The sequence below is a fragment of the Gossypium hirsutum genome, chromosome D13 (genome assembly GCF_007990345.1).
Source record: "Gossypium hirsutum isolate 1008001.06 chromosome D13, Gossypium_hirsutum_v2.1, whole genome shotgun sequence".
NCBI classification, from domain to species: domain Eukaryota; kingdom Viridiplantae; phylum Streptophyta; class Magnoliopsida; order Malvales; family Malvaceae; genus Gossypium; species Gossypium hirsutum.
In genome coordinates this window covers 61,466,136-61,488,032 of record NC_053449.1, presented here as the reverse complement: position 1 = coordinate 61,488,032, position 21,897 = coordinate 61,466,136, and the positions used below count along the sequence as shown (strand labels likewise).

The 21,897-nt window shown below is 32.4% G+C and overlaps 3 protein-coding genes across 3 annotated transcripts; 1 reads left to right on the top strand and 2 right to left on the bottom strand.

Moving 5' to 3' along the window:
• Nucleotides 1-1,274: 1,274 nt before the first annotated feature.
• On the top strand, nt 1,275-4,599 carry LOC107942950 (protein PHOX1). The gene is made up of 3 exons (XM_016876686.2): nt 1,275-3,893; nt 3,977-4,160; nt 4,254-4,599. The coding sequence occupies exons 1-2, from the start codon at nt 1,979-1,981 to the stop codon at nt 4,111-4,113; spliced, it is 2,052 nt and encodes a 683-aa protein (XP_016732175.2). The 5' UTR covers nt 1,275-1,978; the 3' UTR covers nt 4,114-4,160; nt 4,254-4,599.
• On the bottom strand, nt 4,252-9,379 carry LOC107942951 (protein S-acyltransferase 24). The gene is made up of 13 exons (XM_041109459.1): nt 8,836-9,379; nt 8,016-8,156; nt 7,631-7,743; nt 7,386-7,465; nt 7,126-7,286; nt 6,869-7,007; nt 6,565-6,664; nt 6,404-6,458; nt 6,207-6,284; nt 6,010-6,108; nt 5,759-5,837; nt 5,504-5,652; nt 4,252-5,427 (listed from the first exon to the last, which is right to left on the bottom strand). The coding sequence occupies exons 1-13, from the start codon at nt 9,130-9,132 to the stop codon at nt 5,092-5,094; spliced, it is 1,827 nt and encodes a 608-aa protein (XP_040965393.1). The 5' UTR covers nt 9,133-9,379; the 3' UTR covers nt 4,252-5,091.
• Nucleotides 9,380-10,203: 824 nt separating this feature from the next.
• LOC121225237 (pyrophosphate-energized vacuolar membrane proton pump) lies at nt 10,204-14,073 on the bottom strand. The gene is made up of 8 exons (XM_041109458.1): nt 13,592-14,073; nt 12,408-12,982; nt 11,946-12,325; nt 11,773-11,859; nt 11,356-11,686; nt 10,861-11,271; nt 10,722-10,781; nt 10,204-10,634 (listed from the first exon to the last, which is right to left on the bottom strand). Exons 1-8 carry the CDS (start codon nt 13,842-13,844, stop codon nt 10,428-10,430), a joined length of 2,304 nt encoding a protein of 767 aa, XP_040965392.1. The 5' UTR covers nt 13,845-14,073; the 3' UTR covers nt 10,204-10,427.
• Between the last annotated feature and the right edge of the window lie 7,824 nt (nt 14,074-21,897).

The window sequence follows — 21,897 nt, the reverse complement described above, 5'->3', positions numbered from 1 at the left end:
CCGACAACAGCTGTCTTGCCGTTTATAAGCAGTTTGCCACTTGCCCAAACTTGCCTTCCAAAATTGCCTTACAGTTAATTATTAGGTTAAAATGTGCTTATAGTCCCTGTACTTTTATAATATTAGAAATTTAACCTTTGTACTTGTATTTTTAAAAATTTAATCCTTTTATTTTTCAGATTTTAAAATTCAAGTCTAACTGTTAGTCTGTTAACACTATTTTTTTTGTTAAACTTGTTGTTACGATATTAAATTAATTATATACACAGTTGATGGAAATAATAAACTGTACAAATTAAAATAGAAATGTATAAAATATATCAAAATGAAAGTTTGGTTGAGTGGTAAATTAAATGTATTATAAAATTAGTTTGTGCGGGTTCAAATCTTATTACATATTTTTATTGGTTTTTTTAAAATAAAAAAATTAAAGTAACTTCAAATAATATGATTTATTTTAAATGTGAAGGGACATTAAAGTAATTTCATTAACTGAGTTGAGACCTGATTAATAGATAACACCACCTCATTAAAAAACTTTATGAAATACAATATAATTAATCAATAAATATAAAAAAATACATAACAATATATGTTTAAGTACAATTAACAAAATACATTTAATGATTTTTTTTTATAGTTACACATTTAAGCCCAAAGAAATCATGACATACATTATTACTTTGATGATTATATCAACATTAAGTACTTAATCAATGATCTTCATATTAAAAAAATGGTAATCATAGATCTTTAAGTGTTATTAAGTACAATGCTAATGAAAAAGATGCTTTTTAACACTAAAAATGATATAATCAAAGCTAAATGATTAGTTTCATAAATATTTAAATAAAAAAAATATAAATGTTGATACGTATGTTTTTGTCAATACAAGAGGATATGGATTCGAGTACATAAAAATGCATTATCATGCTAATTGTAAATTAGTAGAGACTACACCTAATTTTAAGTATTATGTAAATATATATATATGATACTTTCAAGAGAAGATATCTATGAAATTGTAATTTCACGTTATTTTTATCCCTTTTCAAAAAAAAATGATAAATTAAAATTTTTCTCCTGAAAAAATTTAAATTTAACTAAAAATACTAAAAATAAAAATATATATTATTTATCATAAGTAAAATCATAATTTCATACAATATTTTCTCTACTTTCAAAACCTATGATTCTGTTGAAAAAAAACACAAATACCTTTCTTTTATATATTTTAAAATTAAAAATTTGTAATTTAAGGACAAATTAGAAATATGATAAACCCTTTTTCGCCAGCCTCTAATTAGAAACAAAAAGAGAAACGTTTGGTTGGTTTGTTTCTTTATATGGGTTCCATATTCTTTTCTCCTTTGCATAATACCCCATTTTCTCATTAAAAGATATAATCTTTTTTTTTTAATTTTCCAGGAAAATTTCCATACCCCATTCTTCACTTCATTTCCCGGATAAGTCTTTCTCTATCTTTCGCCTTGAAATTTTATTCTTTTTTTTTCTTTTTCTTTTGAATAAAGGTCTTCTTCTTTTTTTTTTTTTGCTGAAGTTGAGGGATTTAGAGATTGTTTTGTTTCTCTCTGAATTGGGATTTGTTAATTCTTTGTTTTAAAGTGTGACAATTCCTGATTTGGAGGGGATAAAAGATAATATTTTTTCTTTTATTTTTAGTATTTTCATTTTTGGGTGATTCATATTTTGCATTGTGGTAAGGGAAAATTCCCATTTTACCTTAGAGTTAGAATTTTAAGTTTTTGGAGTTTTTTTTGTGGATTGAAACCCTAATTTTAAGGTTTTGTTTGGAAATAATTTCTGGGTTTTTATTGTTTTAGGTGCCTAAGACCTTTAAATCTTTCTTTATAGTTGTTTGTCAATTACTTGGTTTTTGGGTTAGTGATTTCAGGGTAATTGGATTTAGGATATAGGGTTTATATATATCCATATATAGAAATTGTTTGGATTTGCAATGGGGAAGCATAGTGTAAAGAACAAGAAGCAAACAGGAAAAGCAGTTCATAGTAATGTTACTAGTCCTAAACGGAATGATTCAGACTTGGCGGTCTTCGTATCGATGTCTCGAGAATTGAAGGAAGAAGGGAACAAACTGTTTCAGAGGAGGGATCATGAAGGGGCAATGGTGAAATACGAAAAGGCGCTCGAATTGCTTCCGAAGAATCACATGGATGTATGCCATCTAAGGAGCAATATGGCTGCCTGTTATATGCAGATGGGATCGAGTGAGTACCCTAGGGCGATTCGTGAATGTAATTTGGCTTTAGAGGTAACACCGAATTATAGTAAAGCGTTACTAAAGAGGGCAAGGTGTTACGAGGCTTTGAATCGGTTGGAATTAGCGTTTAGAGATGTTAATACGGTTTTGAACATGGAACCAAATAATGTTATGGCGTTGGAGATTTCAGAAAGAGTACAAAGTACACTTGAGAAAAGAGGGTTACAGGTGAATCATACCGTGATTGAATTGCCTCCGGAATACGTTGAACATCCTAGTGCTTCAAAAGTTGTTAAAGAGAAAACCAAGAAGAAGAACAAGAAGATTGATAAAGCTCGTGTGGGCCAAATTCAGGAGAAGAAGGTTGATGAAAATATGAATGAAAAGAAGGCCGAGGATAAACGGGTCGTAGAGGAGATAATCAGTAGTAAAATGGAAGAAGAATCAAAGAAGAATGTGAAGTTGATTTTCGGTGAAGATATAAGATGCACTCGGTTGCCACTTAATTGCAGCCTTGTGCAACTAAGGGAAATTATTCATGATCGATTTCCTAGCTCGAGAGCAGTTCTTGTCAAATACAGAGACGAAGAAGGCGATTTAGTTACAATCACGAGTGGTGAAGAACTGAGATTGGCTGAAATATCAGCAGTATCACGGGGTTCCATGAGGCTGTATGTTGTAGAAGTAAATTCCGACCAGGATCCATTCTTTGAAAGATTCAAGCATGAGGAAGTTCACAATCTTGAGAATGGGGAAGCTGGAAAGGCTATGGAAGCAAGACAAGATTCATGTTGCATCGATGACTGGATAATCGAGTTTGCCCGACTGTTCAAGAACCATGTTGGTTTTGATTCAGATGCATACTTGAATCTTCATGAACTTGGTATGAAGCCATATTCCGAGGCCATGGAGGATACAGTTACAAGCGAAGAGGCTCAGCATCATTTCGGCAGCGCAGCTGAGAAATTCCGAGAGATGACTGCATTAGCATTGTTCAACTGGGGAAATGTTCATATGTCCCGGGTGAAGAAGAGGGTGTACTTCACGAACAATGGCTCGAGAGAATCTGTACTCAAGCAGATCAAAACTACCTATGATTGGGCGCAATTAGAATATACCAAAGCAAGTAAGAGTTACGAGGAAGCACTGAGGATCAAACCTGATTTTTACGAAGCTCTTCTAGCTCTTGGGCAACAACAGTTTGAACAGGCAAAGCTTTCTTGGTCTTATGCAATTAGCAACAATGTTAATCTTGAAACTTGGCCTTCCAAGAAAGTCCTGCAACTTTATAACAATGCTGAGGAAAACATGGAAAAGGGCATGCTGATGTGGGAGGAATTACAAGTGCAAGGCCTACGTGAGCTTTCCAAACCGAATGAGGAACAAAATCAAATAATGGGATTGGATGGTTTATTCAAAGATATATCGGCAGACGAGGTTGCAGAGCAGGCTTTCACAATGAGTGCTCAGATAAATGTTTTATGGGGTGCCATTCTTTACGAACGCTCGATCATGGAATTCAAACTAGGGTTACCTCTTTGGCAAGAATGTTTGGAAGTGGCTGTTGAGAAATTTGAACTTGCTGGAGCTTCAACTATGGATATAGCCGTTATGGTAAAGAACCATTGCTCAAATAACAACGCACCGGAAGGTAACTAATTGCTAGAAAATTCGTAACTCCACATTAGCAACGCATCAACCTTAGAGGCATAACTTATCCTTTCGGTTTTGCAGGTTTAGGGTTTACAATTGATGAGATAATGCAGGCATGGAATGAGACTTACGAAGCCAAAAAGTGGCAGAGCAGAATTCCTTCATTCCGACTAGAACCATTAGTTCAACGGCAAGTTTCGAAAAATTATCATGCATGAGTTGCTTGCTGTTTCGAAGTGAGATTTATAATCCCAAGGTCTTTTAGGTAAGCTGATTGATACTTTTGGAGTATTTGGCAATTGACTATGCAATCAAAACCTGTCGTAATCCATATAACCTTGGGTCGTTTCCTCCGCAGGTTTTTCTTTTGATTTTTCGTTCGGATTGAGCATCAGCCTTTTCAGATTCAGATAGACTGTCGTAGACTCATAGTTATTGAAGCATCTGATTGATTCCTTTTGTCAAGAAATAGGTTCGAAATTATATCCATAGATGTTCATGTCAGGATTGGGGATGACATGAAGCAGCCGCAGTGATTTCATATTTGATGGTAGGTTTCTGCATTTGCCTTCATCAGCTTCAACCCTCAAAGAAGCAGAATATATATATACATACATACATACATATACACAGTGAATCCATTCTTTAGTTGTAATGATTTATACATTGATGTTTGCTTATTTAATTGATTGATTTGTTATTTATAGGTGGAAGTTTCTGCTCCAATTAAACTAAAACTCTAATTTATTGTTATTTAAATCAAATATATTTGTACACTAATCTCAAAATATATATGTTTTAGAATTATTAGGAAGATAGTAATAGGCATTACCTAATCAATATTTGAATGATAATCATTTTATTAATAATAAATAAACGAATGAAACTATTTACAACATCAATTCGACCCGAAACGTTTCGGATTACTTTCAACGTTCAAGCACACTAAACCGAGCCCCCTAAACCGAGCCCCGGATTGCAAAAACCATTGAAAAAATGAGACAAATCGGAAGAATTAGACCCATAACCTCGGATCACAAAGGATGAGCAACTGATTGATCGAGAGAAGTTTGTGACATCAGTTTCAACTTACCTGGATATGAATATCGTGATGATGCAGCGGTATGGGTACAATTCCATCTGTTACCAAGACCTGATCACAAAGGCTCGGCTCTCAGTTTCTGATTCAGGTATGGTTAACGTGGCTGCACTAAAGAATGAACAGGGCCATGATGTGCATTGATGTTGCTAGAATTTACATGTACAGCTATATGGCCGTTTCTGTCCGTCGGAGCATGTGAATTGCTGTTTTGCAAGTTTGAATCCCTTGGTATTTGTATCATCCCAGTTTCTTCAGAATTTGCTGAATCTTCAGCAATTGGCACATCTTCATTGTAGCCGTTGATCATGAAATCGGAGCAGTTTTTCCAGCATCCATGATCATATGGATTTCTAAGTTGACCATCGGCACCCCTAAGGTAGCTATACCGCATGATATTCGCCATTTCATTCGTCGTTATATTCCGAGATATCTGTTGCAATTTATTCATGCCCAAAGAAGTTAGATATGCAAAAGACAACTACGGATCATAAAACCTCAAGTCATACCTGAGTAGCCTGTGAAACAACTAATGCTGACGCTCCAAAGAAGTAGAAAATATCCATTATCAAAAATGTTAGTGCACCAATATGATGAGTACTAGCATGGCTAAACATCGGTGAAAACCCTGCTGGAGCCATTGGATCCGTCAAGATTCCTGTATACATGACAATAACACATTTGTACAACATCCAGGGAGGAAAATGTTTACTATGCTAACATTGGGAAATAGTTTGAACTTGGAATTTGATTAAATGACATACGTGTCATAGCAACTACACCGGTAATCACCATCGCCATGACTTCTAAAACAATGAAAAGAAAAAAATCCCATTTGTTTTTCTGCATCACAAGATACCAAAAGAAACTCATCAATAATTAAATATTATTCTCTTTCCGAATGGGAAATTCGACCTATAGGCATGACCGTAAGTTTGTAACCAACCCGCCATTGCACTTCACCCGTATTTTCTATATTTTTGGAGAGCAATGTCATGAGCATTCAAGTCCCTACCTTGCCAACACAATTTGATACCCAAGGGCAATGATGGTCAAATTGTTCGACACAACGATCACAAGTGGAGCAGTGTTTTGCACGAAGAGGCTTGATAATCTGATGATATTATAAAATAACATAACAAAATGAATCAGAGAAAGCGGAAATTATCAAACGACTAACATATAGACAAAAAGACTAGATTCGGCAAGCACCTTGCATGTCGTGCAAAGCTGAGACCAATTCCCAGCTAGCAAAGCAGGATGATTTGCCTCAATTTTCAGTAAGGGTTCCTAGCAGAACATACAAGATAAATGTTCTATAGTGAGAAACTGTATAAAATCATTTAAAATGTTCTACGTATAGGATTTGAAGAAACAAAATATATCCCAGATTTTATAACTGAACGCACATCTTTCAAATTTTGATGATCAGAGACATTCATCTTGATGTAACCCGGATCCTTGCTGCAGAAGGAAAAAGAAAAGGAATGACAAAATGCATTTCACTTTTGATAATTTATCCCAGATTTTCTTTTAGATTCTTAAGTAATGTCCATGTAAAAGAATATACCTGCTACACCTATAAAACCAAATCAAACCAGCAGATGATAGGAAAACACCCAACCATGCAAGAATGCCAAATCCAGCTGTCAATTTCGGCAAATTTGATGCTGCAATGAATGTCCAAAGCCACAAATAAAAAGGTAATATAGAGACAGAGATAGGTACGGTTTTGATGGTATGGCACAATTAACTTTCATGAAGATATGTTACTTGGACTCGAGTATGAGTGTCATATCCCCATAATCATGTCCAAACATGAGCCGTAAAGGGTACTTGGAGCAACATTGTCATGAAGAGATCAAGAGACGCACCCATTATGACGGAATGAATATAGGTCGTCAGATGTACCACGATAACGCAGCAAAGAACTGGCGCAAGTCCTAATTTTGGAAGTTTCCCAAGACAGCTGTTCCTATTAGATCGATATTCATGCAACCTTCGAGTATTTCCCTGCGAGTTTGGTGTTTAAGGAAAACAATACAGATTGAATATAGAAACAAATAAAATATATAACGAACTATTCATCAAAGAAAATTCATTAACCAAGTTAAAATAGTATGGAACCTACAAGTAAAAAAGCAATTTTTCTGTGGTTCTTTTCGGAAGCAAGCTGTGCAGGTGTAAGGCCAGAATTATCAGTGACCGCTAAGCCTTCCTGGCTACCCTGTAGTAAGAGCGTGCAAGCTTCTAGATTACCCTTAATAGCTGCCCAATGAAGTGGAGTACAACCTAAAATAAAGATGAATCATGGTTAACCAAGTAAAATTATGCACGAATCATGGTTAACCAAGCGAAATCGCACTTTCAGTCTGAGAATCAGAAAATTACCCTCTCTGTCTTGACATCCTCTATTTGCATCGAGATACAAAAGGAGACGAATGCAATCCATAAAACCTTTATAAGCAGCCCTAGTGTTATCCATAATGAAAGGAAATCAGAATAAAAATAACAGACTTAACACTCGTAAAACTTCATTACCATAATCAACCAATTTCTAGGCAAAACAAAATCGATAAAAAAGAATCAATGGCACCAAAGTGCATTATCTTTAGACCGTTCAAGTGAACATGTACCAGTGCAAAGGACTCCGCCCCTCGTTATCGGGAACATCAGGGTCAGCATTCCATTTTGAAACAACATAATAGAGAAAAGCAGTCTGACCATATTGTGTAGCAACATGTGTTATCTGCCGAAAATTACAAAAAAATAATAAGTATGCATTCATCCAGAGATTGAAATAAAAGAAATATAATCGATTTGAGCACTTGATAATCATCCCACGATCAAATTGTAAAAGAAGCATTAAATTAGGAATTGAAACCCACTGTCTTGCGTATGATGCAGATGACAATGTTGCTGTCCAATATGGTCAGACTTTAAATCCAATGGCCATATATGTGATGTTTCACGTGTTACACTAACTGCATTAAATTCAACCACATTGAAAGAAAATCTAACCCGATAGCCATTTACGTCAGCAGCATCCACCCAAGCACCCCCTTGGAGTAAAACCTCGGCAACTTGTATCAAACCTCGCACTGCACTCCAGTGCAAGGCTGTCTGCCCGCTTTGATCTTTTGCATTTACATCTCCACCATGCTAGTAAATCGAGACAACCCAGAAACTACTCAATATAGTCGAGCTTAATCCAATGAAAAACTCAAAACTAACATGCCACAACTAAACCTTAAAATGCCAAATCAACCTAAAATACCATGGCTCATTAAAACACAATTCAATAATCCTTCAAGAGAAATATTATATATATACACACACACAACTAATTCAAATTTAATCCAATGAAAACTTCAAGACCAACATGTAACAAGTCACAACTAAACCTTAAAATGCCAAAACAACCCTAAAAATCATGGCCAAAGCTCAAAAACATGCATTCCCTAAATCCAATTCAGCATTCCCATTAAAACTCAATTCAACAAACCTTCAAAAGAAATATGCGTGTGTATATATATCAACGAAAACTTCAAGACCAACAATCTCAGAACTAAACCTTAAAAAATGCCAAAACAACCCTAAATTTCATGGCCAAAGCTCAAAAGCATGTATTCCCAATATCAATTCAGCATTCCCATTAAAACACAATTCAAAGAACCTTCTAAAGAATTTCTTTTTCCATAATATTAGATACCAAATAAATAAACCCAATACACTCGAATTCTCAAAATGAAAATTTTCCAACTCTTAGCCAAAAACCCAATTCAGCAAATCCATCAAACAACCACAAAAGAAAGAAAAAAAGATTAAAAAAAAAAGGAACCTCTATGATATACTGGGTAATGTCGGTTCTATTATTCAACGCAGCCCATTGGAGGGCATAGTAACCAAGGGCATCACGTTCTTTAAGAGAAAAACCCAGGTACTCAACCAACATACGTAGCCTCCCCAAATCCCCATAAGCAGCAGCGCAATACACATCGTTCCTTAAGCTGGCATAATAAGCATAATCACCAACAACCCCATTGTACCCTTGACCATTTCCATTTCCATTCGTTACGACACCACCCAATTGCTTCAAAGGTTGAACCTTTTCCACCACCTTGATCTCCGACGACATCTCTCAAAATCCAACAATTAAAAACAATTTTTTTTTTTGCATTAATTTTCAATTTTTGATGATCCAAGGTTTAATTTTGATTCTCTCAATAAGTTCCTTCAATGGAGATGCGCGGGGTCTTAGGTGTGTGCTTGGTAGCCGTCGACAAATCCGGATTGGATTTAAGTTTTTATGATGATCAACCGTATCAATTTTGGAATTTGAAGCCATTTACAAATATATGAGTTTGTAAGGTCGAGTTTGATTCAATAAATTTAGAAATCTGTTTTGTATTTAAATGCAATTTAAATAACAAAACAGCCCATTGGATCAAAATATAGAACTTTATTTAAAATTTATTAAATTTATTAAAATTATTAAAATTTGTGAAAATTATTAAAAAAATTGTAAAAATATATTTGAAAATTGTGAACCGATGGCATTTGGTTAGCAATTTCACAATTTTTAAATAATTTTTTAAATTTTTTAATTGAATCATATGTTATTATTGTTTCAAGAAAGAAAGTAGATGACAATATAGAAATTTTCTTTGTATTCTTTTGGAATTTGTAGAGAAAATTGAAGAAGAAGAATTATTTGATTTGTTAATTATTTACAATTTTTTAAAAATTTAATTAATATTTTATTATTTTTAATAATTTTTTTACAATTTTAAAATATTTTTTATAACATTTAATAATTATTCAATATTTAAGTTTTTACAATATTTAGTTCTTTTAATAATTTAAATAATTTTACTATTTTTAAACATTTTTTACGATTTTTATAAAAGAATTACAATTTTTTGCCCTGATGAACTAGAGTCAATGTGGCCAACAACCACCGTATCATCCATATCCCCGACATGTTTTGATTCGCTTTTTTTTTTAATAAACATTAATTATAAAAAAATAGAACTTTAAATATTTTGAATACAAAAAAGCCAAACTTTTTTACATTTTTTTTCACCAATGTTCAATAATCCATTCTTGATAATTGTTCAAACTTCAAAGCCATGCATATTAGAACAACGAAAGGGAAAGGGAAAGGGAAAGGGTAAAGAGAGACAAATAATAATAATAATAACCGCAATAAAAAAAGGGGCCATTTTTAACTCATTTCTAGGTTGACCATTATCATCATCATCAAAGTTATTTTGTCAACCCTTTTACCAAGGGAAAATTTTTCAATGCCGATTTAACCTTTTTAAAGAGAATATGGCAACTCAAAATGTTCTACAGATTCAAATGGATCAATTGAGAGAGTCTGCAATGGGTGGACGGACCATTAGCTGTTTACTTTTTGTTGACCTTCACTCAAAATAACTTGAAAAGCAGTCCACCATGTGTAGCGAAGAAGGGAGCGAAGACGAGTGATTCGACTGCCATTAGCTTGATGAGGATGTTCAACGATGGCCCGGATGTATCCTTTAAAGGGTCACCGATGGTGTCGCCTATAACAGCTGCCTTGTGTGGATCTGAACCTTTGGGGCCAAGAGATTTTGCATGTGTTGAAGCACCAGCCTGCATTTTACAACGAAATCAAGAGTGTAAATATTCCAAGATTACTTTTCGTTAAGCTCAATCTTAAATCGGCCAAATCGAAGATACCTCGATGTACTTCTTGGCGTTGTCCCAAGCGCCCCCCGTGTTGGATGCAGAGATAGCGATCTGCAAATATTACCAAGACATATTGTTGATATCCTGAGAATTTAACATTCAATTCTAAATCATATTGTTTTTATATTACCTGAACACCTGAGACGAGAGATCCAGCGAGGACACCGGAAAGAGTTTCCACGCCGAAAAAGATCCAAACAACAAGGGGTGTGAGCATGACAAGAGCACCCGGTGGGATCATTTCTTTGATGGAAGCATCAGTAGAGATCTTAACACAGGTAGCGTAGTCGGGCTTAGTGGTGCCCTCCATGAGACCAGGGATTGTGTTGAACTGTCTGCGCACTTCCTCGACCATCTTCAAAGCTGCACTTCCCACACTCTTCATGGTCATAGCAGAGAACCAATAAGGAAGCATTGCCCCAACAAGCAAACCGATAAAAACTTTAGGGGTCAATACATCGACAGTTGAGATAGCAGCTCGGCTCACAAAGGCACCAAAGAGAGCAAGGGAAACCAGTGCTGCTGAACCAATGGCGAAACCCTGAAAATGCAACACAAACTTGTTATGCCAAACTGATATAAAAGAAGAAATAAGTGTCATGCTTAAGCGAAAACAAGATGAAACCTTTCCGATAGCAGCAGTGGTGTTGCCTGCAGCATCAAGAGCATCAGTTCTCTCCCGTATTCTGTGGCTCATGCCAGCCATCTCAGCAATGCCTCCGGCATTATCGCTGATGGGACCATAAGCATCAATAGCCAACCCGGTAGCTATGGTGCTCAGCATTCCAAGGGCAGCAACAGCAATGCCATACATAGCAGCAAAGCTAAAACTAACGAAAATGCTGATTGCAATAGCAAAAATAGGAATAATGCAAGACTTGTAACCCAATGCAAGGCCAAAAATAACGTTAGTAGCAGCTCCAGTCCTGCAGGAATCAGCGACATCTTGTACAGGGCTGCAAGAGAAAACAAAGATAGTGTTAAAATCAATGACGAGACTAAGGATGACCCGAGGAGAAAAAATAATGCCATTGACTGTTACCTGTATGCATTGCTAGTATAGTACTCAGTTACGAAACCGATAATTAGGCCGGCCCAAAGACCAACAGCAACACATAAGAATAGTTGCCTGCAAAGAAACTCGATGTTACACGGTTGTTCTAGACTTCTAGTAAAGCACAACTTTTGATATATTTCGGTAAATAAAAGGCTTACCAGTTCTTCACAGCTTTCTGGTCTCCGAAATTGAAAATAGTAAAGGAAGATGGAAGAGCTATCCAACTAACAATCCCGATTCCAATAGTCATGAGAACAGTCGAAATTATGAGTTGCCGCTTCAATGATGGCTCGATTTCCTTAACAGCCTTGATCTCAAAGAAATCAGTTGCAAATAAGGTTGTGATTAAACAAACAATGATACCAACGGAACTGATGATCAGAGGATATAACATTGGAGTCAATTCATGATTGATGCCAAAAGAAGAGATGGAAGCAACAACAAGTGCAGCACAAGATGATTCAGCATAGGACCCAAAAAGATCAGATCCCATTCCAGCTATATCACCAACATTATCTCCAACATTATCAGCAATCACCTGAAAACAAGGAAACAACTCGTTGACAATCCGAATGGAAAAACCGCAACTTACTTTTCCAAAATCTAAGTACTGAACTTACAGCTGGGTTTCTAGGGTCATCCTCAGGAATGTTCCTTTCCACCTTCCCTACAAGATCAGCACCCACATCAGCGGCTTTGGTATAGATTCCTCCACCAACTCTGCCAAAAAGAGCCATGGATGAACCTCCAAGCCCATAACCAGTGATTGCCTCGAAAAGACCACTCCAGTCATCGCCGTAATAAAGTTTGAATAAGTTGATGGCAATGTAAAGCACCAAAAGGCCATTTGCAGCAAGAAGAAAGCCCATGACAGCACCAGATCTAAACGCGGTTATAAATGCCTTTCCAACTCCCTTCCTTGCCTCGAGGGTGGTTCTAGCGTTTGCATAGGTAGCGATTTTCATCCCGAGAAATCCAGAAACAACTGAAGTGATGGCACCAAGCAAGAAAGATATGGTGCTGAATGCAGCTGTGGCTAGAGCAGGCTTGCAAATTTTAGATTTGTCGTACGTGCAAGGCTGGCTCTTTGAACTGAAACCCTCTACCGAGCCAAGGAAAAGGAAAATCAAGATTGCAAAAGCAACCATGAAAATGCCAACGTACTGATACTCAGTGAAAAGAAACGAAGTTGCTCCTGTAAACTCATAAATACAAAAATTAGCTAGCACCAAGAGGGAAAGCAATAAACAGAGCAAGCAAATATAAACCAATAACCCTATGTAACAAAATCATTTCTTGGAAGGAAATGAACAATGCATTGGATCTAAATACATATATGTATACACTCACACTCACATAGACATATACATGTACACTACATGTGTATGCACATAAACATACATATACGCATATACATATACATATACATATACATATACATATACTCAAGATAGCTTCCACATGCTTTAGTTTTTCATTTTTCCACGTACATATACATATACATATACACTCACATACACATCACATACACATACGTATATACATATAATCAAGATAACTTGCACATGCTTTAGTTTTTCATATCTTGCAATATAAATAATCCACGAAACCACCAAATCTTATGCCGACAAGCCAAAATCTCTATCAACCAAACATTAAAGAAAGCACAACGAGAAAACCAAAGATCTAAAGTTCTAAACTTGTCGGTTAAGTATTTCAGACACCCAAAAGAATCAAACTAAGCTCAAAAGGATAAATCTTTCAGAAACCCCAGATCAAAAAATAAGTGAAAAAGAGCAACAACCTTCAGAAATGGCGCTTTGAATTTCAGCACATTTAAGAACAACACTATGGTCATTAAGACCTTCTTCTTCTTCAATAAGGTAATCGGAGTACCCGTTTTTGGCGCCCGAACCATTGTTCACCGACTCCCGACCCGGAGAAAGCTTCACTTTGGAAACTAGAACCCATTGTACGAGCGAAAAGGCAATCCCAATCACGGCGCAAACCGGGATCAGGATCTCGGCTCCGAAATCAGACAAAATCGAAGCCCCCATACGTAAATAAAACCACCCTTCAAACTAAACGAAATGAGAAGCTGCAAACCGATGGTAAAGAACAAAATTTCCCAGTGAGGAAAAATGGGAGACAAGTGAGGGTTTATATACAGAAAAAAAAAGTTTTTGCAGTGTAAAAGCTAAAAATCAAAGTGTGAAAATGAAGATTTCTGTATTTTATTATTATTATTATTATAAGATATAATAGAAAATTCAGATCTGTTGAGTTGGGAGAGCGGGACAAATATGGTGTGACAGATAAACAGTGAAATTTGCTGTTGTTGATTCGGTTTACGATTTAGTCCCTCAATTTGGCATCTATGCAATTAAATCCATAAACTTAACAAATAAAAAAATTTAATCATCATTACTTGAATCTTTAAGAATTAAAAAACGTGACAATATCTCATAATCTTAAAATGTCATGTTATTAAATCTTGACGAGATCTATTTTAGTTTGTCAAATTTATTTAATAAAATAGACCAAAAATAATACAAATAAATTTAAATTATATTATATTTTTTAATCTATCTGAAAACAAATTAATTTATTCATTTGTTTTTTTAGGTTAGTAAAATATTATATTAACTGTAACGACTCGATAGTCGCGGGTGTCGAAAAGTGTATTTTTTAGACTCCCTTCTCGTAAATCAGATTCGTAAATATTTAATAAATATTTACGAATTAGTTGTGTGGTTAATTAGGTTTTAGTTAGGTGAATTTACATGAATTAAGAGTAATTAGGTAAAAAGACTAAATTGTATATAGGGTAAAAGTTAAATTAAAGATTAAAGAAAATTTAAATGGACCAATGAAGAAATTATGCCATTGCTTATAAATGAGGCGTTCATAAGATAGATATTTATAAGTTTATTATATAACAAAGAAATAAAAGAAAAAGAAAAAGAAACAAAGAACAAACGAAGCAGGAAGAAAAAGGAAGAAAGGAATGAGAAACTAGGGTTTCAAAGTTCCACGTTTAATTGATTAATTAATTTAGTCCATTTTCTTATAATTTTTATGTTTTTGGAATCTTGGTATTAAATACTACCCAACTCATGTCAAAATTTTAAAAATTATTGAGTTTTTAAGTGTTATCTATGTTGAATAATTTTAGTATTGGGATTAAATTGATAGATTTTTAAGTTAGAAATGAAAAAGGATTGAATTGTAGAAAAAATTGTAAATATTGAGTAATAGGGACTAAATTGTGAAAAATTTGAAATTTAAGGATTTAAGTAAAAATAGGGAGTTAAATTTAGTCTAAAGTGGAATTTGTATGAAAATAAAGAATTAAATGCAAAGAAATAAAGTTAGTCTCGGTTTAAGGACTAAATTGGAATTTAGGAAAATATTGAATAAAAATTGAAATATTAAATATGAGATTGAATTGTGTTGTATTGGTGAATTTCAATCGTTTTAATTCTATAGCTAAAGTCGTACCGGAACCCTCGACTAAAAAGGGAAAAGATAAAGTCGACGAGGAATAGCTCGAAATTTCCGGTTTATATTTCTATAATCCGAATCTAGTTATTAATTGTTGTATTTTGATTTAATACTTATGGTAAGTGGTTGAGGTGAGTATTTGGCATTTTAATATTGAATTGATTTTAAATTGATAGAAATTGATTGAATAGATATATATTATGAATGTATTGATTATTTGAATTGAATTAAATTTGTATGTATATGTGATTATATAAAAAAAAATTGATATTGAATATTGGTTGTATTTGAAAAGTGAATTGGAACCCTATTAACTGTATCGGACTGAGTCGGATATAGATGGCATGCCATAGGATTGGAAGAGTTCAGGGATTTTTTCAACTTCGAGTCGATGAGACACTGGTTGTCAATTTACTACTTCGGATTAATTCGATGAGGCACTGGGTGCCAATTTACTTTGGTTTAGCCAATGAGACATTAGGTGTCAATTTATTACTTCGAATTATCCGACGAGGCACTGAGTGTCAAACCGGTGTGTTTTGGTTGGATCCGTATCCATTCGAGTCCAAGTCGTGTTAATAGGGAATGAATAATAAAGTTTTATAATTGATATCGAAATGGCACGGTATGAGAAATGGAAGTGAAATAGTGAATTAAAAATAGAATGTGAAATATGATGCAAATATATGGAATATATGAGTTATATACTCATGAAATGAATATGGAATGAATAATACAATTGTTTAATGAAATGTGAAATAAATTGTGAAAAGCTATTTATATAGCTAATATGAGAATTGAGATATTTGTGAAACAAATAAAATATGATATGGTTGTTATAATATTTAAATATTAATATATGTTTATATTTCAATTATACATTTGTAATCTATTGTCTCTAATTATTCGGATTATAGAAATACCACCGAGTTTTATTTAGCGTACGGTTTTGTTTTCCATGCGCAGATTAGGTACGGTGATTTTGAAGAGTTGTAATTGAGGTTTTGAGCATCCATCTTATTGCATCTCCAAGTGCGTCAAGAGGGTATGTTTAAAATTTTGAATAGAATGACATGTACTTAGGAAGATCAAGTATGTCCCAAGTAGTAGGGACTAAAATACAAGTTATAACAATTTTTTTTTTAAATGTTCAAACATATTAGTGATTAGCCAAAATCACTTTGGCACCAAATGTAATATTCTTATATCAAGTTCCTTGAGTCGAACCGGGTATAGGGATATTACAATAACAATTTCCGTATGACAAAATGAAAAATTGTGCAAAATTGTATTGAAATTAAAGTTGACAAAATATGAAAATTAAAGATCAAATCAAAATTTATATATTAAATTGCACCTTATATCGAAATTACAAATTTTTTAGACTCTACAAATGGGTAGAAAGTGTGACAAGTGTCGCTTTTATATATATATATATTATATTTTTATTACACCTTATAAATCACATGTCAAACCCTCAACGCTTGCGGAGTTTAAAATTCTCCATAAGTAGGATATGAAATAATTTTCCATATACTATACCTTTGACCAAGTTGTTATCATAAGTTAACGGTACACTAACTCAGTTGAAAATTTACTAATTATTAAAAAAATCATCTTTTAACAAAGTGAAATATATCAAAATGAGGGTTTATTTTTTTTATATTTTTGTATAAAATTAATAAAAAATAAAATTAATTTTTAAACTTAAAATTGTACGAACTCCAAACATTTAATTTTACTATTTTATTCGCTCACATCGTAAACGTGATATAATCTAATTTTAATTAATTCACTCACGAGAATAATTATAAATATATATATTATTTTGTATAAAGTAGGAAAACATTTAACAAAATAATATTAAAATGATAATACATGTTTTATTTGAATCCCGAGTTTTTATTTAGCCATTTTTTTTATTTTTAGTGTGCGAATCAATTGTAAATATAAAAAATAACTATTTTATTTATTATTTTCATAATTCCCAAATTGAAACCTTGAAAATGACAAACACTTGAAAAAAAATATAGAACTCCACAAATGCAGGGAAGCATCATCTTCACACTAAACATAAGATGCTTTCTTCATTAAAACATTTCATTTAGTTTTATTTTATGGTCGGAGATATTAATCAGATCTTTTGTATTAATCAGATTTTTAGGTATATATATATTCCATGACCTAATATTCAAATAATACATTCAATTATTTGATACCCTCATCCAATTTCATATTTAATAAATAATTTTATAAATTATTCTGATTTTTCCATCAACCAATTAAATTATTCCAACAATATATTTTTACTTTGTAAATCCTGCTGCCAGGGGCGAATTTAAGGGTCTGGTAGGGTACCCTCACCCACCTAAAATGAAAAAAAAAATTATTTAGTTTTTTTTATAATTTTTAAAATTTTAAATCAATAATAGTAAAATTACACTTTAACCTCTAAAATGATAAAAAATTGATTTAATCCTCTAAAAATTATAAAGATATAGGCTATTAAAATGATGAAATTGTATTTTTACTATTATAAAAATATATAATTTAATTTCGGCCCCCCAAAAATTTTTTGACTTCGCCCCTACCCCCTTTAAATCATATATTTGGGTCCGCCACTACCTATTGCTTTTCTAGACACTCGAGCAGGGTCGACCCCAATGACAATCATGCAATTTAGTCCATTTATGAATAATGAAAATTTAAGTTAATATATGGTGAAGTTACACTTTGACCTCACTCAAAAATGAAAAAGAATTATGTTTAGTCCTTTCAACAATGATGAAATTATAATCTGACCTCTTAAAAATTTAGAATTCAATCCCAACCCGGACTAAAAGAATTTCTAAATCCATCCTTACACTAAAACTTTTGACAAAATTGAAAAACAAAATTCTCATCGAAAACAACATCGATTCATTGAAAATTTTGTCAATTTCAAACTTCGCAAATTTCATTCCATAGAGGCAATCCCAACTCGACAAAAACATCTTTTTTTTTCTTTTTAGAAACTAGGACAGCGGTTGTAACGTATGAATTTTTGTTGTTATTGAATTACAATAGTATGGTAAAGCCTGAACAACAAACACAACTAATGCGGCTCAAACGTAGATCACACTTAATGTAATGAATACTCTTAATCATCAGGCTATCACATGAAGTTCTGTAACAGATGAATTTATGTTAGAAGCAGTGACATTAAATTAGATGTTATAAAATTGCAATTTGGTAAATTTGATGAAATTTAATTTTCCTAAGTATTTGATTAAAATAAGTGCCACCTAAATATGGACATTCTCCCGGTCTCCGTGTATATATATTTTTCTTAATGTTGGTTTGCAAATTAAGGAATTTGTCGTGCCAGCTATGAAGAGCGAGAGACAACACAACTGTTGTCTGTTGGATCAGAATTTGGACATTTTACTTGTCACCAATTAATAAAATGCATCCTCATTTTTAATTAATTAATTTTGAAAAGGGTCGGGATGGGACTGTGCTGTCATTAGGTGTAATGTTGTAATTAAAGATTACTCTAACTATTTTATTTAGGGCAAATTATACCCAAAGTCATTAAACTATTAATAAATATATATTTTAGTCACTTAAATTTAAAAAATTATAAAATATTACCAAATTATTTAAAAAATTTCATTTAATAATAACATGGAAATAATAATTATTTCTCAATATGACCAAAATTATTTACCAAAATGTTTTTTAAAAAACATAATATTTTGATAAATAATTTTGATGGCATATTATTTAAGCAATAATTTTTATTTCCATGTTGTTTTGATAACCTCTATTATTTATTAATAACTATGTTATAGGGATAAATCTCAAAATTATACATAAATTTTGGTCTAATATGCAATTTTATATATAAATTTTGATTTTATGTAATTTTATAAATGTAATTTTGATTGGATTCAATTCTTGTATTATTAACATAAGTATTAACATAACATCATTTTATATTTATATATTGCACTTTGCACATACAAATAATTATATTTATCCAATATAAAAATAAGTTGATATATTTATTTCTTTAAATATATATCATTAAATCAAAATTAAAGTTTCATGTATATATTTGAATTACAATTAAAGTTTTGTATGTATAATTATACTAAATCAAAATTTATGTATAAATTATACATTGAATCAAAATTGCATAATTTTGAGATTTTTCTGTTTTTATTTATTATTTATATATTCTATAACTAAAATTGTATATTTTAAAAATATTTATTAAAATATATATAAACATTACATTAGATATAAATAACAATATTATATTATTTAATAAAATAATTACCCTAGTGTTAAGTGACGTTAGTGGGTCATGTTTATCTGACGTATCTAAAAAATATATTTATTTTTTTCTTTTTTAATATTAAATTAGTGACTAATCCTTCACCTTTTGTCTTTTTTCTTTATTTTCCTTTCTTTTTCTTTTTTTTTCTTCTCCTCCTTCCCAAATTGAAGCCCTAGCCGCCGCTAATCGCCGACCTCCACCGGCTTTTTTTCCCCCTCCTCCTTCTCTGCCATCATTGTATCACCATCTACTCATTGTCCCAAGCTCCATCTTCTTCCTTGTTAATCTAAGTTACTCGTCCCCACACATTCGAACTCATTCAAACCCATCTAGCTTCTCCTCCACCATGGCAACCATCATCAGAAGAAACCACTACTTGCAAACCCCAAAACTTTCCCTATTCAAACCAAACCAGATTACAACCAAAACAACAATAAAAGTCACTAATATTTGGCAAACCACGAACTTGAAGACATCCAGAGAGTACTTGAGGGATCCCAGCGGTGGGAAACGGTCTGAGTTGCTGGAGAGACGATCGATGATAGGCAACGGTCACTCGGGTTTTGTTTGGGAAGGAGAGAAGATGAAGAAAAAAAATGAAAGAACTAAAAAATGAAAAAAATATATATATATATAAAAAGGAAAAGATTTTTTCTTTCATAAATATGTGCGATTTTAACATGCCAAATTAGATCAACATTATCCCATTAACAACATTTAACAATTGGGTGATTATTTTGTAGTAATTCAATAATATTAATGACGGTATTGTAAAATTTGAAAGTTGGGTGATTAAAATATAAATTTAATCAAAGTGTAGGGATGGATACTGTAATTTAGCCTAAAACTTTTTATTATTTGTTGATTAAAAAATTATAAACTGTCGGCGGGGTTTTAGTTCTTGTAACTTGAACAAAAACTGAATAAAAATCAGACTAAATTCTGTAATTCGAATAAATTATAATAATTTTTTTCTCAAATCCAAAAATAAAGGGAATTGGGTTTTTTTTTTACATCATTGGATCTGCTCAAAGATAAGGCAGCACATGGCACAAACTTCAGGGCAAATTGTCACTTTCACTGTAAAAGATCCTATATTCTCAGACAACACTTCAGTCCATGTTTGACGGATAATTTTATATATTTTTGGTTTTTCTTATAGGGAGTTAAAAGTAGGTTTTCTTCTACCCTAATAATTCAAAAAAATAATTAAAAATTAAAATAGGTTATTTTATAAATTAATTATCGAAATAGATTGTTTGCTATAATATTTTTAATTAGGTGATTGTGTGGTCAATTCTCACAAATATCATTTTATCTTTTCTTCTCCAAAAGGTCAGTTTTACTTTATTATTTTTTTGCAAAAAATATTATTTATGGGAATCAAACCCACAACCATGCCATACACCTATCAATTGAACTAAAACAATTATTTTATAATATAATAAATATAATAATTAATTATATTGTAATCCAATGCCGCTTATTTATTTATTGGATTATTGAGTTAAAAAAATCTTAAAAATACGATTAAAATAACTAGCAAGTGAAAGAAAAAAAAGTTTATTGAATGTTAAAATATACCATATGTTTTTTTCCTACCTTAGCCAGTGGTCGAGGTTTCGGTTCTCGCCTTGGGTATAAAACAACTTTAAAACTCGTGGCTAACATCTATCCCCTTAATGGGCCTACAAAATGTAAAAGATTAGTTACAGAGTTCACTCCGATAGATACATTGCAAAATAAAAATATATATACCATATGTTTTTGTATTATTACAATATCGAATGAGGAGGAATGAGAATAACGAGATTTGAATACATGTAATTTAAGTATCAAACAAAAACTTTAGTGACTATTTTAGAACAATATAAATTATTGAATATATTAAAAAAATCTGAAAACAGTTTATATTTAACACTTATTTTAAATTTAGATAACACGTAGTTGTAGATTAAATCTAAAATTAAAGAGTTTTGGTTTTCTTTTAATTAAAAAAATTATATTAGATATGTTTTGATAAGAATATATTAAGAGTTAATGTTGTAGGTAATAATTAGGTAAGGTGTTAACTAATTTTAAGTTATGCCATCCTTTACAACTTACTTCAACTTTGAATCATATGCTTCAATTTTTGTAATGCTAAGAGATAAGCCATCAAAGTAGGCATAACACTTAAAAGACATCTTAATATATACAAATAGAATATTAAAAAAAAACCTTGATTGAATCTTAGTTCGATTATTATGGATATTGTTGTCAATGCAGGAGGGCGTGGGTTC